A 14,638-nucleotide genomic window follows, 5' to 3' on the forward strand; every position below is an offset into this window, starting at 1 on the left:
TAAAAAACTCATTAGTACACACACAAACGTAAGTCTTCCAACTAAAGCAGCTATACCAAAAGTGGCCTACCGAGAACTCTTAGAACTCAGGAATATCATAGAATGCTGTAAAACATATTCTGTAGTATCTATGTAGGTATTTGTACTGTGCTTATCACCATGGTGTTTGCATGCCTATGTTCTGTCCACTGCTGCTCTCTGCTGCTTTTCACTCCCACTGTTCCCCTCACTTCTCTTGTTGCTAACTTTTTGAAATCTATCAAAATGTTAGAAATTATTTTGAAATCATTATTTAAGTTTTGGTGAAAAATCATTTTGGATTTTTTCTATGTATAATTGCTTGCATGTGTGTGTATTGCATCTATGCATATATTTAAAAAAATATTTTTACAAAGTAAGGCCTCAATCCAGAAAAGATTTTGACACATGCTTAACCCTACACACTGTGAGTGGTCTCATTGACTTCAATGGTCATGTAGGATCAGAGGCCCAAGTGAGCTATGTAAGCAGCAACACATTTTAGGATTCATACTAAAGAAATATCTTCCCTTATGCTGGAATAATTCTGCGTTCCCCCCTCATGCTTCATAAGGCAATCAAGATATACTGTTATTACAGTATGATGCATGATCTGTCATCTTTTTATGGCTGCCTAAATAGAGAAACCATGCACTCACTATTCTGTTGTGACGCACATTTCTGTTGTTTCACTTACTCCACTTAGATCATCCTATCACTTGACATTGCTTAGATTGCTTGTGGGACTTTTTTTTTTTTCTCTTCCCAAAATAACTTATTTGGCAAGGCAGATGGAGTTGTTTCAATTAAACTTAAAAGTGGGGCTCTGTGTAGGCACAGATGACACCCACACATAGCTCTGTGTTGTTGACACTGACAGAATGTCATGCTGTGCTTCTCAATAGCTGCACTCAACTTTTCAAGCATTTTTTGGTGAAAATTTAAAGAACACCTGCTTATTTTACAAAAACCCATCAAAAGGCTTGGGGGAAAGCAGCGAATGGGTTTGTGGAAATATGAGCTAACCCTAACCAGCAAAGTAGGAACTACATGAAATGCACCTACATCTCAAGGGCCTCTTCAGCTCAGCAGTTTGTCTATTTTAATATATTTCTCAATAAACCATAGTTGATATCTGTTGTCCCTAAGATGTGTTAATACCCAACTCATCTTTCGCATTTCCTTTTATAGCCAGAAGGAGGAATACTGGCATGGATTTTTGACTCTATTCATAATAATGCCAACCCTCATCCATTTCTTCTAGGTTCATGCTTACATTATCGGCCATCTAAAGAAGGAAATGCCATCTGTATTTGGAAAAGAGAACAAGAAGAAGGAGCTGATCAGCAGGTTACCTGAAATTTATATCCAACTGCAACGAGAGCACCATATCTCGCCGGGAGACTTCCCAGAGGTCAAGAAAATGCAGGTACATTAACTCAAACTAAAGTGCAGTTGTACTCTGACTATTAACCAGTGACTTCTGACAAGCCTGGCAAATGTAGGAACACGACAGTGTCTCCCATAATGCTCTCAACAGTGTGGGTTCTGCCAGCAGTGGCAAGAAAGTGTCAGAAATTGATAATGATTGAAAACTGACTGTTGTGTCTCTCACTAGATTAGCATGAGTTAGGATCACAATAATGAAACCAATGGATTAATTCCTCTGAAAAAAAGTATCCTAAACTCATAATAACATAGAAATCAAACCAGTATTTCATCTAGTTCAGTATCTTGTCCCTGTAGACAATTATGGAATAAACTAGTGGTGGTTTGTTCCCTGAAATTAAGGGTTTAGATCCATTATTTTAAAAAATCCTATTAAATGTAACTGTGAATGTTCATTATCCATATACATGTCTGATCCTTCTTTTTTTTAATCCTATTGTGCTGTTGGTCTCAATGGTTTCTTATGGCAATGAGTTCTACAAGTTAATTATGCATTGCATAAAAAACAAATTAAACAACCTTCCATCACTTTTAAACTTGCTGCCTTTCAGTTTTATAGACTGTCCCCTTTCTCTTATGTTATGTTAACATGTAAATATGAGTGTCTAATTTACCTTCTTTGTACCGGTCAGTATTTTGTACAACTCTTGTGTCTCTTCTTGTCTGCTGTTTCATCTAAACAGTCCCATTCATTTCAGCCCCTACTCATATCTTTTCATGTCCTCTAATCATTTTCACCATGTTTCTCTGAGATCTCTTCAATTTCTGCTATATCTGTGTTCGAGATAGGGTGACCAGAAGTGAGCATGGTATTCCAAATGAAGGTGGACAATTGATGTATGTAATGGCAGCATAATATTTTCAGAATGGCTTTCTATCCTATCCTTTATACACCCTAACATTTTTGTTTGCCTTTTTTTTTTTTTTTTTTTTTTTTTTTTTTTTTTGACCACTACTATGATTTGAGCAGAGATTTTTATTGAGCTGTCCACAGTGATGTTCAGGTTTCTTTCCTGAGTGGCTGCAGTTAATTTAGAAACCAGCAAGTTGTATGAGCAGTAAAACAAGGAAAACTCAAGACATAGTTCAGGAGTTGGACACTATAGGAATAATTAATCAGGAGGGAAGGGTGACTGCTTGAAAAGGTAGACTTTAAGGAAGGATTTATATAAAGAAAAGCAGAAGAGTACAATCTCCTTTTTGCTAGGCAATCATTGATCATGGAGTTAGAAAACAGGCAAATAACAAAGTAGAACACTTAAGACTGGCTTGTTACTAAAACGAATTCTTCAGTGGGACTTAGTGTTTGAAAAATGACTGGTGTATTTTCCTAAGTCTCAGCAGCAGATGGCAGCAAAGTCCTGACAAGCGATTTCTCACACACATGTTCATGCTAGGGAAAGAACAATGTGGCTAGCTGACTGATTTCAGAGTAACAGCCGTGTTAGTCTGTATTCGCAAAAAGAAAAGGAGTACTTGTGGCACCTTAGAGACTAACCATGCATCCGACGAAGTGAGCTGTAACTCACGAAAGCTTATGCTCAAATAAATTGGTTAGTCTCTAAGGTGCCACAAGTACTCCTTTTCTTCTAGCTGACTGAGTTGATCTTTGCTTCCTGAAACTAAACTCATCAGTACAGACTTTGTAGCAGGTAATAGTGAATGAATTCCAGCCAAATAGATTGATTTAAAGGAAACCGATAGTCTTTTGGTCTTGCCAGCTTGCAAGTGTATAATTAATTTTGTGTGCACACATGTTTTAAGCAATGTGAGTCAGCACCACTAGATTCCAGAGTTGTGTGGAGCAGGGAAGCCGTGAGTTAGCCATGATTTGTCAAAGCAATTTATCAGCGTTTAACAGGTGGCTGAGGTTGCCGGGAGGGGAAGGGGAAAGTTATAGTGGAAAACTACTGTTCGTAGGTTGAAATCTCGACTCCTAGATTGAAATCTTGGCCCTACTGAAGTAAATGGGAGCTTTGGCATTGCCTTGAATGGGACCAGGATTTCACCCCTATTCATCCCAAGTGCATGACATGGAACAAATTGTGTACCTCCCTCAGCAAGTGTCCCCAAGACACTTCAAATGTTAAGTCAGTTACCAAGATCTTGCCACAGCAAGATGGGCACCATTTTAAAATCCAACTTTTCTTCTTTTAATAGGTCAGCCCTCTTTTTGGTACCAGATATGTTTAAATGAGTACCAATAGAACAGGTATACTTCTGGTACTAAGAGCCTGTAAAGACATGGACCTAAATCTAAACTGTTATTCGCTAATTTTAAATCAAGAAATAGATAACAAATTAACTATTTACGTGAATATTTACGAGAAACTACATGAATAGCACCAGCTGATACCATGACAAACAGGAGGCACAGATTTCTGACCTCTTTGCTTCAGCAACTGGAAGGAGATAAAGTTATTAAGGGCTACAGCTGGTTATAGTACCTTGGATCTGAACTTTCAGTACCATGACATACAGCTTTTTAGAAGGTTCTGATTGCAGTGCATAGAACATATGCACATCCAGGTTTGGGGTATCTATGCTGACATTACTCAAAGTACTAACACTTTTCATGTAGGATTTCTCTTATTCGTGTATTGCGTTTATTAGCAAAATTTGATTACTAAGCTGACATTTTAAATTCAGCTTTACTGTGCAAGAAACTTAGCTCCTAAATGCTATCACTTGTTGGATATGTTTGTTGTGACAGAGCATAATGTGTGAGTGCATGGTACTGCCGTGTTCTGTTAGCAACAATTATCTTTACATAAAATCTTGCCCCCTTTCTCTGTTCTGATGAGCAAGATCAAGTCTATTGGTTGAAATAGCTGTAGAAATAAAAACATAATGTAACCATTTCTGGAGCTAAATATAACCATTATGTGTATAAGTTAGACAGTTGGGGTCATAAAAGTTGCCGATGTATATTTCCTTGTATTTCTATGGAGTCTTCCTATCCTGCCCTGCTAAAAAACAGAGGTTGGCAAACTAGATGTCACTTTTGCTACCAATAATACCCAGGGGCTATTCCTTTTAGGGAACTGAGACTTTGACTTGACACTTGTCACTAGATCAGTGAGGACAAGCTGTTCCTAGCTGGCCTTGTTGCCAGATGCCCTCAGGAATCTTTGCTCTTTGCCATTTTCATTTTCACTTGCGTGTTTGTGCTAATCATTTGAAATGACAGCTAATTAGATAGCAACATTTCATAGCAGCCTGAAATATTTGAATAGCTTTATCTCCGCCATAAATGTACATCAACAAGGGCCTGATCTCTCATACCTTATGTGGGCAGGACTCCCACTGAAATCAGTGGGAGTTATAGCTGAGTAGGAAGGCCCAGGTAGGACCGTATTAAAACATTAATATTGCTGGCATGGGAATAAGGAGGTTGCTATTATTGTACATCGTAGTGTCCAATAAGTATCTATTACATTACCTAAAACCTGTTTTAACATTAAAGGTATGACAAAAAACAGGGAAGTTCAGTGAACTTAAGTATGACATTTAGTCCTTAACTTGCCTGATAAAAAAAGATTATGAAATTGTAAATGAAATCAGTTATTTGAGTTGTAGAAGTTGGGGCAGGGGGGGAAATTGACTCTAGCTAGAGGGAGGTTCTGCTTATAACTGAAAAAAGTGCTACAGAACATCTTTAAGTTACTCTTAAGAGACATGGGGCTAAATAAAATTTGTTATGCACAGTGAATTTGTACTCCCAAGTTACGCTTCCCCTTCATTCCCTTAGCCACTGACAAAAGGGTTTGTTACAAAATTGAGCCCTGATGCTGCAAATATTTTTACTCATGTTTTTAACTTTCAGAGGATTCGTAAGTGTTTGCAAGGTTGGGACCTTACTGGTGAACCTCACTCTCTTCCTGTGATGTAATTCCTTATTGATTTTCATATCTAAATATTTTCTTATGAGGAATACTATTAAATGGAAAACTTTGTCAGTTAATATATATATATCAACTGACAATTTTTTGTAAAGTATTTGTTTCTTGAGAAAAATGTTGTAAATGTATTTTATTAGGGAAGGATATATAACGGATTCATTGGAAAATTATGCTTAGACTTTTGAATTTAAGGCTGATCAGTGTATGAGGGTATACATATAAAATATGAACTTTTGTTTCTCTTTCAAGTGGGTTTAGTTTTGAATTTCTGCAGTGGGAACTGTTTCAAATGAGACCTCTGCAGACAGACATCTCATTTGAAGGAGTTCCTTCAGCAGAATCTGCTCTAAAAGTTTCCATCAATGAAACCTTTGCAAATGTTTTGTTTAATAATTGGTATGTGTGTTTTGTTATTGACAGGAACAGCTGGAGAACTATGACTTCTCTAAATTTCATTCTCTGAAACCAAAGCTGATTGAAGCTGTGGATAACATGTTGGCCAATAAAATTGCCCCTCTGATGAGTCTGATAAGCCAGGAAGAAATCAACATGCCTACACAGATGGTGCATGGTGGAGCCTTTGATGGCACCATGACAGGGCCCTTTGACCAAGGATATGGGGAAGGTGCCAGGGAAGGAGCTGATGAGGAGGAATGGGTTATTACCAAAGATAAACCTGTATATGATGAGATCTTCTACACTCTGTCACCAATCAACGGCAAAATCTCTGGGGTCAATGCAAAGAAGGAAATGGTGAACTCCAAACTGCCGAACAGTGTTTTGGGGAAAATCTGGAAACTTGCAGATTGTGATAATGACGGCATGTTGGACGAGGAGGAGTTTGCACTGGCAAAACATCTTATCAAGATTAAACTGGATGGGTATGAACTGCCCAGCATCCTACCACTTCACCTGGTGCCACCATCACACAGGAAACCGTTGCAGGTGTCAGAGTGAAAAACACAGGGAGGAGATTAAGTGAGGGATGGAGGGAATTGAAAGCCCTCTGAATCTTTTTACAGATGAGTTGAACCATCAAGGCTTAACATTAGGTTTAGAGGCAATCTTTAAATCACTTATCAGATTTCACACAAGTTACTGGAACCAGCAGCATAGTACAGAGGTTACTTGTGTAATAGCTCTGGCTGACCTTCACTGAGACAGGTTTATCACAAGTGCCTTTTGTAACTACTTCCACACCTTACATTGCTAAGATAGCAAAGCTTTCTCTGAGAATCACGCTGTCCATGTCTCACTGTATTTACAACCAAAAAGCAGAAACGAGGTAGACCACACCTACAATCATATACTAAACATGAATACCTAGTAAACACAAAGCTCCCCAGACTGTTTAGCAAGTGGAGGGAAACGCTAAAGCTCAAATTCACCTGTTTCTAGAAGGCATAGATTTGTTTAATAAAGATACTTTAGGTGCCTTTGTGTAAGTCAGCATCCCTAGCTTTAGAAAAGGAAGAAATACAAAGGAGTTTGCCTTCATGTATTGCTGTTGATTTTAATAATAGTAACTTGTGAGAAGGAAGGGGGACATGGGTAGAACTTTTTGTAAGAATGTTCAGGACATGAGCAGAAAGAAAAGAATTTTTACCAGAGATTATTTTTTAAAATCTGCAATATATTAAAACTGTTTAAATCTGTCAACTGTGCATTGTGGTAAACAGAAGAGATGCTTCCTTTTGCTTTGTGCATAAAATAATGTGCAACTGACTCATCAGCTAAAAAAAGATTTGGATCCCCACTGTGTTGGGGATGGGAATTTCGAGATTTCTGTTTAGCTGCTTTGCACGTTGTTTGGTGTAAATTCCTGAACTTTTCCAGTTATAGCACTGTTTGGTCCTGGTTCTTGGAAGCAAGGGAATTCACATGTTTAAGCAGAAACAGAAGCCTTGTTTTAAATCATGAGTGAAGGCTGTGTTGTATTAAACTTCTTTTCAAGATACACCAGACCCTCACTAGAATGCGGGATTTGGGATCCATGCGCGGTACCGTGTTAACACGGGGACTGCGTTAAAATGAATTGCAATTAAAGTAATTAAATTTGGGATCCATGGCCGTGACCGCGTTATATGCAAATTTGCGCTATATAGACGCGCATTCTAGCGAGGGTCTGGTGTATTCAGTGTGCATATTCAGGTGGCTTGATAAATTCTCTTAGGATTTACACTCAAGGTTTACAACCAATTATATGGATATCCTTATGTCCAAGTATTCTTTTTAGTTTCTTTTATTTCAGCAGAATTTTGAATTCTTTCCTTTGTTAAAGGGAAGCTGGCAAATGTAGAAAAAAATGTTCCACTGTAGCATCATCTTCAGAAAGTAGGCCACTAAAGGGCCAAGCCAGCTTCCACTGAAGTTAACAGGAGTCTTTCCACTGACTTTCACAAAAGCTGGAATTGGTCGCTTAGAGTAGTGCTTCTCAAGCTATCTGATGTGAGGGACCGGCAATTTTTTTTTCCAATGTGCGCACAGATCGGCAACCGATGGCTCGTGGAGTCTGCGGACCACCACTTTGAGTAGCACTGCCTTAGAGCATTGTTAATTTATTAAATAAATATTTGGGAGGGAAAGAAGTGCACCAACACTTCACTTCACTTCACCATCCTTCCCAATTGTACAATCAAAGAATATTGATCATGTGAGATACACACAACTGATTCGAACATCCCTGTTCTCAGTGCTCCAGAGGAAAGTGATTCTCCATCCCCATTAATTTTAATATGCTTTTTCTTTTTGCACGGGGAGTGGGGGATAGAACAACAATTCCTTCCAAACTTGGCAGTTAGTTTAGTTTATGTGCATGTGAGTGGGAATCACCTTATAATACATATATAGTATAAAAGACTATAGGTATCAAAAGTACTGTAACTTTGAGCACTTTTTCCCCTTGAATCCAAGTAAGGTGGATTCTGGAAGTACCTTCTGGGACAGACCAATCCAAAGAGTGATTGACTAACCTATTGGGTGAGGAAGGGAGAATTTCCTGAGAGTAACTAAGTAGGCAGATTCATTTATTCATGTCTGAATAGCAATGACATTATAGCAGAATTTTCAGAAGCCTTTACAGTTCATTGCTAACTTTGAGCACTCAGCATATAACCTTCCAGTGATGTGTTGTACAGCCTCCCTCCATCTCCTCACCGGTTCCCTATTTCCTGAGTGTAGTTGGTTGAAATTTATAATTTTCAGGAATGTCCGTGTTAAGTACTTAAATGCTCTAAGAAGATCCTCCCCTACATAGCTTTTTTTCTCAAGCTTGTATACATTCAAGCTCTTCAACTTAGCCACTTACTTCAGTTCTTTCAATACTTTTGATCAATCTAGTAGCCCTTCCATATGCCTTCTACAGAATTCATGCATCCCTGAGCAGTCAGACCAAATCTTAGACATGGGTCCTTGATTGAAACTTCACCATGAGTTTGTATTGCACAACAGTACACCCTCCATTGGATTGTTTTTAATCATTTAATGTAGCTTAGTGTTGTTATTCTTTGCTGCAGTTTAACAATATGTTCCCGTCTTTACTACACTAACATGTAATATGAAGACTAAAGACATACACAATATTAAAAAACACACCAAATGGAAGCAAAAATTTTAATCCATCTTTATGCATACCTCTAGCTTACAGCTATAGTAAGGTCTTATGGTATATATGCCAATAAATAGTTATCCATTCTTATATCTGTGTGCTAATTGTAAGTATTCCATTAGAAGGTTCTTTCTTAAGTTGATTTAGGAACCGCTAAGATATTTCATAGAAGTGATCTAATTTATTCACAGATGAATGAGATGCTTTTTTGTAATCAACTGTTAGGTATATTACCTTCACTCAGTTTTATAAGTGAGAGAGGGCTGTCTGTCAACCATCTCTTCAGCAGCAACCACTTGACTTTTTGTTTGATACTGCTAGTATTTTTTGTTAAACAAATCAAACACCTCAAATCTCTTAGCATGTCTGTGTAAAACTGAAAAGTAGTACTTCAGGGTCTCAGGTTAATTTATATGTTAAATCCATACACACTATTTCATTATCCTGTGGTTATACCCAGCAATTATAACTGAGTACCTAATTCAAATCAACTCTTCCAAAAGTAATTAGATACATGTTTGTTGATATTGAAATATTACTATTGGTTTTTTGGCTGGAGACAAACCCTCTTCTGGATCAGTTCAGCCATAAGGTTATTTGTTGTTGGTGCATAAGCTCTCATACATCCTTGCCCCAGAGTCCATCTGATGCCTTGGTCTTTGGAAAGGAAGTTCATTCTTCTTGACTGTAGCAACAACAGTCTGAAAGCTCTCCAGTGAGCTTGTAAGAGCTTATATAGGCATAGCGTGTTACCAGAAATCTCTGCCAGAAGTCTCCAATCTGTATTCTGCCCATGTGCTGACTGTGCTTTCATCTGCCCCATTCTATGTTCTCTGAGGCTTTCACATTAACCATAGCCAACCAGTGTGATCTGGAGTTCTGAAATATGCTTGCTGATATCTTAAATATAATATTGAATATACTACTCCAACTACAGTCATCACTAGGTTGTGGAGACAGGGGGCAGGAGAGGATGGGAATTTTCTCAGGATTGCCACGGTCATACAGCATTAGCTCTTTAACCATTTTACCAAGACTGAATATCTTACGTGTGTCTCTGGTTCTCTGTATCACTTCCAGCTGCTTTGAAGGTCTGTGTAAAGTTGCATAAGTCCCTTCTATGATATTCAGTTTTTCAGACGACTTACATTTTTTCAGGGATCTTGGCGCGTCTTCCATCAAGTAGGTTTTTGTTTTTACCTGTACCCAAAGTCTCCAGTTGAAGATTCTCAGGTATTCTGCTTTGTTCATAATTCCCTTTTACCTTTTCTTTGCCGCTGACTCTTAATGCTTTGAAAAAAAAAATTTCTCCAGTTGCCTTTTGATATTTTTGTGAGGATTGCTCAGGTTTCCAATTGAAATTACCTCTGTTCCTTTCCTCTTTTATACATGTTCTTCTGACCTGGTGTTAGGCCTGATGAATCCAGTGTGCCCTCTGCCTTGTCTCTCATGGTGTACATGAGAAATGTATACTCAATTTTGTTGACAAACCCTGAGAACAAAAAGCTGTTCAAAACTGTTTATGTTGGCTATGCTAATTATCAGAAAAATTAAAGATTACTGGAGCATGTATGGGAAAATAACTCCATTGTCCTGCAGGGGGCAATGATTTCTGTTCCTTTTGACTTGTGTTTTATTCCCTGCTGCTTCTGTGTCACCAAGGCAACTTGTTGACTTCCTCAAAGCTACTGTATAAATGACGCTTTGCATTTCTGGGCCCTTTAATGCTACCCTGTTTGTGGCCTGAAACCTACTTTCTTAGCAAAGCTTCCTCTTTACTTATCCTTTTGAGGGAAACAGTTTATTTTTCTTTTCCTGTCTGCTTTTCCATGCTTGTTTCCTCTTTGAGCTGATCATAGCCTTACACGCATTGTCTGAGTACTTCGTGCTCGCTCTCTCCTCTTTCACCTCAGCTGTGGCAGGACAGCATGTTTTTAGGGTTCCTCCAGTGTTTGGGGGACGTGAGATGGAAAACAAACTCTTCCCTTACTGAAGAGGAGCTTCACTTCTTCCTTTTATCTCAGTCCCCTGCATGTGGGAGGCAGCCACTTCTGATACTGTCATGTTACATGGGCTGCAGTCAGGGGAACGGAGCATAAAGAGGCATGTTTGGTAGCAAGAGAGAGAATTGCTTTCTATTAATGATGTGATTTGCGCTACTTCCAGGTTTAATGGGGTTTTCAGTAGTAAAGTCCCTTCTAGCACAAAGTCAATGGGAGTTTTGCCTGAGTATGGACTGCAGGATTTGGTCCATGGGTGTTTTCATGAACAGAGTTGTAGATTGTACATTCCTTTTTAGGTAAGAAGGATACCAAAGAGCAAGGGAAATGGATACAATAATATCTTTCTTAAAATCTGCTGGTCCAGACTGTTTTCAACTTAAACTAATGCCTTCTCCCATCCTACATGTGAAGTTGTGCTTTGAGAAGGAACTACCTGAGCGTTACCAGGATTCTGCTCTGTGTGAAATCCATGGAGCCATTTTAGACTGTGACAGAATGGTGACGCTACTTTACCCAGACAGGCTTTCAGGCCCTTGTATCAAGGGTACCCTGCTCTAGTTAATTATTCTTGAACACTCAATCTGTTTTTCATTACTATTCCTTCCTTAATACAGTTTAGTCACCTCCCCATCCCCAAAACTCCAAATCAGTTAAGGGCAAAATTCAGTCCTTATGCATCTCCATTAACTTCAGTGGGGTTGTGCCCATTTATGTCAGGGCTGAATCTAGCCCCGGGTCTGTACAAATACCTTGTTATGTTTAATAGTGACACTGATCCTCTATGTATTTATACTTGCTACTGTATTTTCCACTCCATGCATCTGATGAACTGGGTTCTAGCCCACAAAAGCTTATTCTTAAATAAATTCATTAGTCTCTAAGGTGCCTCAAGGACTCCTCGTTGTTTTTGCGGATCCTCTATGTAATTTATGCGGCAGGTTATAAAATCACTTTATTTTTATGGTAGAATATTGTTTTGTTTAATAGAAATTGAGACTTTAGAAGCAGTTGTACTGGTGTGAATGTGTTACATTTGTATTATCTCTGCAATCGGGCAACTGCACATCCTAGCACCTTCCCTGAGTATCTTGGCTATGGAGATTCACAGGGGGAAAATGGGAAGAATCTTTTACTGCAGTCTACTGCAGCGTAGGAGGAAAACAGGATCTGAGTAGCTGCTGATCCTCCAGCCCTACACCTGCCTTAACGCTGACCTTTCTGTGTACAGATACATAGTGGACCTGGGCTGCAAATCACCACTGTGTGTAGCCTCCAAATCTCGACTCCCTGTGACACAATGGAACCATAATTGTTCCACTGTTTTGGGACCTTCCCTACCTGCTGAAGAGGAGAGCAGGTCCCTCAGTGACTTGCTGTCATTCATTTTCTCTTTCTAGTTTTGTTAGTGAAAAGGTGGTGACACAGCCTTCTTTCCACTCCTCTGTGTGCAGGCTACCACTTCATGGCACTTTCAACATGGATAATGAACAGAGCCGGTCAAATTTTCAGATGAAACGTTGATTTTGCCCAAATTTTATTTTGAAACAAAGCGCTTCATTTCGATAAGGTCAAAACATCTCATTTTAACTGTTCCATTTCAACTTTTTTGTTTTTTTATTTTATGTAATTTTTAATAGAAAACTGCCAAAGCAATGCAGACAAAAGAACCAAGAATACCTGGACTTTGTTGTGAGATCAATACACTGCACTATCTGGGTCTAAAAAGTTATAGTCCAGCAACTTGTGAAGCCATCAAAAGCGTCTCCCCGCCCTTCCACCCCACATATCCTTTGCCATTCTTTAAAAAGAATTACGACACTGGTCGGGAAGAGTGGAGAGAGGGGAAGGAGGATACAGGAGAGGGAATTTTGACAGCAAGAAATGTGGCACCTCTCCTTCAATGTTCTTTGCCATTACTAGAGAACTGAGTGAAATTTGGAGTTTCCATTTCATGGCAAATGCTGCAGTTTTGAAAATTGCTTTTCTTCCAAATTAAGAATTTCCTGCAGAAAAAAATATTTAAAAAATTTTGACCATATAATTTCAAGAAAGTCAACATTTTTTTCATTTCAATGAGGTAAAAAATGTTGACAAGTCCTAAATGAAATGTGTTTTCTGATTAGTTGCTGGGAACTACGTTACATCATCACCACCACCACCACTCAGTTTGACATTATTATTATTGTGCTCAGGAAAGACCCAGGACTGGGTTCTTGTCTATATTAGAAAGAGTTTGCCAGGCCTCACCCCATATGCCCAGAACCCCCCTAACATGCCATACCCGAACCCCACCCACTGAACCTCAACCCCTGCATCTGGAGCCCCCCTGCACACAGACCCCCTGCCTCCAGACCCCCACTCCTGCACCCCAGACCACCCTCCACTGAGTTCCCTGCATTCAAATCCCCACCCTGATAAGCCCCACCCCCCTGCACCACCAGACACCCACATCCAGACCCCCACCCTACCAAACCCCACTCCCCCAGCACCCAGAATCCCCCACTGAGCCCCAACCACCTTCACCTGGAAGCCCTTGCAGAGTCCCATTGCCCCTGCACCTGGAACCCCCCCCCCCCAACGAGCCCCTTCTGTGCATCCAGATCCCCCCACACCTAGACCCCCACCCCCCACTGAGCTGCCTGCACCCAGATTGTCCCAAACAGAACCCTTTCATCCCGCACCTGGATCCCCTCACACTTGGATCCTGCCTGGTTGGGCCTGGCTGCCTCATACCTGGAAGGGCCTTATATGTCCACACCCAGTGTACAACATGTGTCTTTGGTGCAAGGTATGGAAACTTATACGGAACCTGCTCTTCATATGCCTGTCTCAAGCGAGCAATATTATTAGTCCCTCACTTTCATCAGCTTGCCTACAACACTTAAAAATGCATATCTTTTCTAACAATGTGCTGTTTCTACAGTTTGATAGTTTGTCATTTTAATTCAGTCAATTCAAAGAGTTTAGGATATATTTTCTGTTTTGTTTGTGTAATTTCCTGAGCACTGAGAACATGCCACTTTGCATTTTCTATTTTACACAATCACCTGTCCTTGTGCCATTGTTAAATATTTAAAGTTCATGCCAAAGATATTGTCTCTCATTTTTAAGGAAATGTTTAATAACAAATTTGAATATACTTTGTAATCCCTTTCAGGGGGTTGTGATAACACTTGCTGATTAATAAACTGTTAAACTACCTACTGCTTTTGGGTTTGTAAAAGTGTTTCTGAGAGGAAAAACAATTAGAGGAGGAAGTTTGGTCTAGTCATTTAGATAATTACCTCCTAATTACTACTTCCTTCTGTGCTACGGAGTACTCTAGTCTATTTCTCAGGAGTCGCAGCACTACTCTTACCTAGCCATGTTACCATGGGCAAGCCACTTAATCTCTGTGCCTCGGTTTACTTCTCTGTAAACGGGTCACAACGCTTGCCTTACAGGTGCAGTGAAATAATCAGTATGGCCCTAGAATTCACTGCAGAATCCAGTGCCTACCCTAGAACTGTGCTCCAGGACCTGTTTTCATTTTTTAAAAAATCCTTTTCTAGCTCTTGTGGTTGAAAATAACCTTCCAACTATGAACTGAGTATAAACCAATGTAATGATGTATTTCTGTGTACACAAACAGGCTGAAACAACTTGCTTTGAAATGCTCT

The 14,638-nt window shown here is 39.4% G+C and overlaps 1 protein-coding gene across 1 annotated transcript in view; it reads left to right on the forward strand.

Annotated features, from left to right (window-relative positions):
• EHD4 (EH domain containing 4) overlaps window positions 1-13,443 on the forward strand; it is a 55,295-nt gene extending 41,852 nt beyond the window's left edge. Inside the window, exons 5-6 of the mRNA XM_074955656.1 lie at window positions 1,283-1,447; window positions 5,790-13,443. Of these exons, the coding sequence (XP_074811757.1) occupies window positions 1,283-1,447; window positions 5,790-6,326 (702 nt within the window). The 3' untranslated portion in view covers window positions 6,327-13,443. The remainder of the gene's footprint in view (window positions 1-1,282; window positions 1,448-5,789) is intronic.
• Window positions 13,444-14,638: the final 1,195 nt, after the last annotated feature.

This window comes from Natator depressus, chromosome 6 (genome assembly GCF_965152275.1).
Source record: "Natator depressus isolate rNatDep1 chromosome 6, rNatDep2.hap1, whole genome shotgun sequence".
Classification (NCBI taxonomy): Eukaryota; Metazoa; Chordata; order Testudines; family Cheloniidae; genus Natator; species Natator depressus.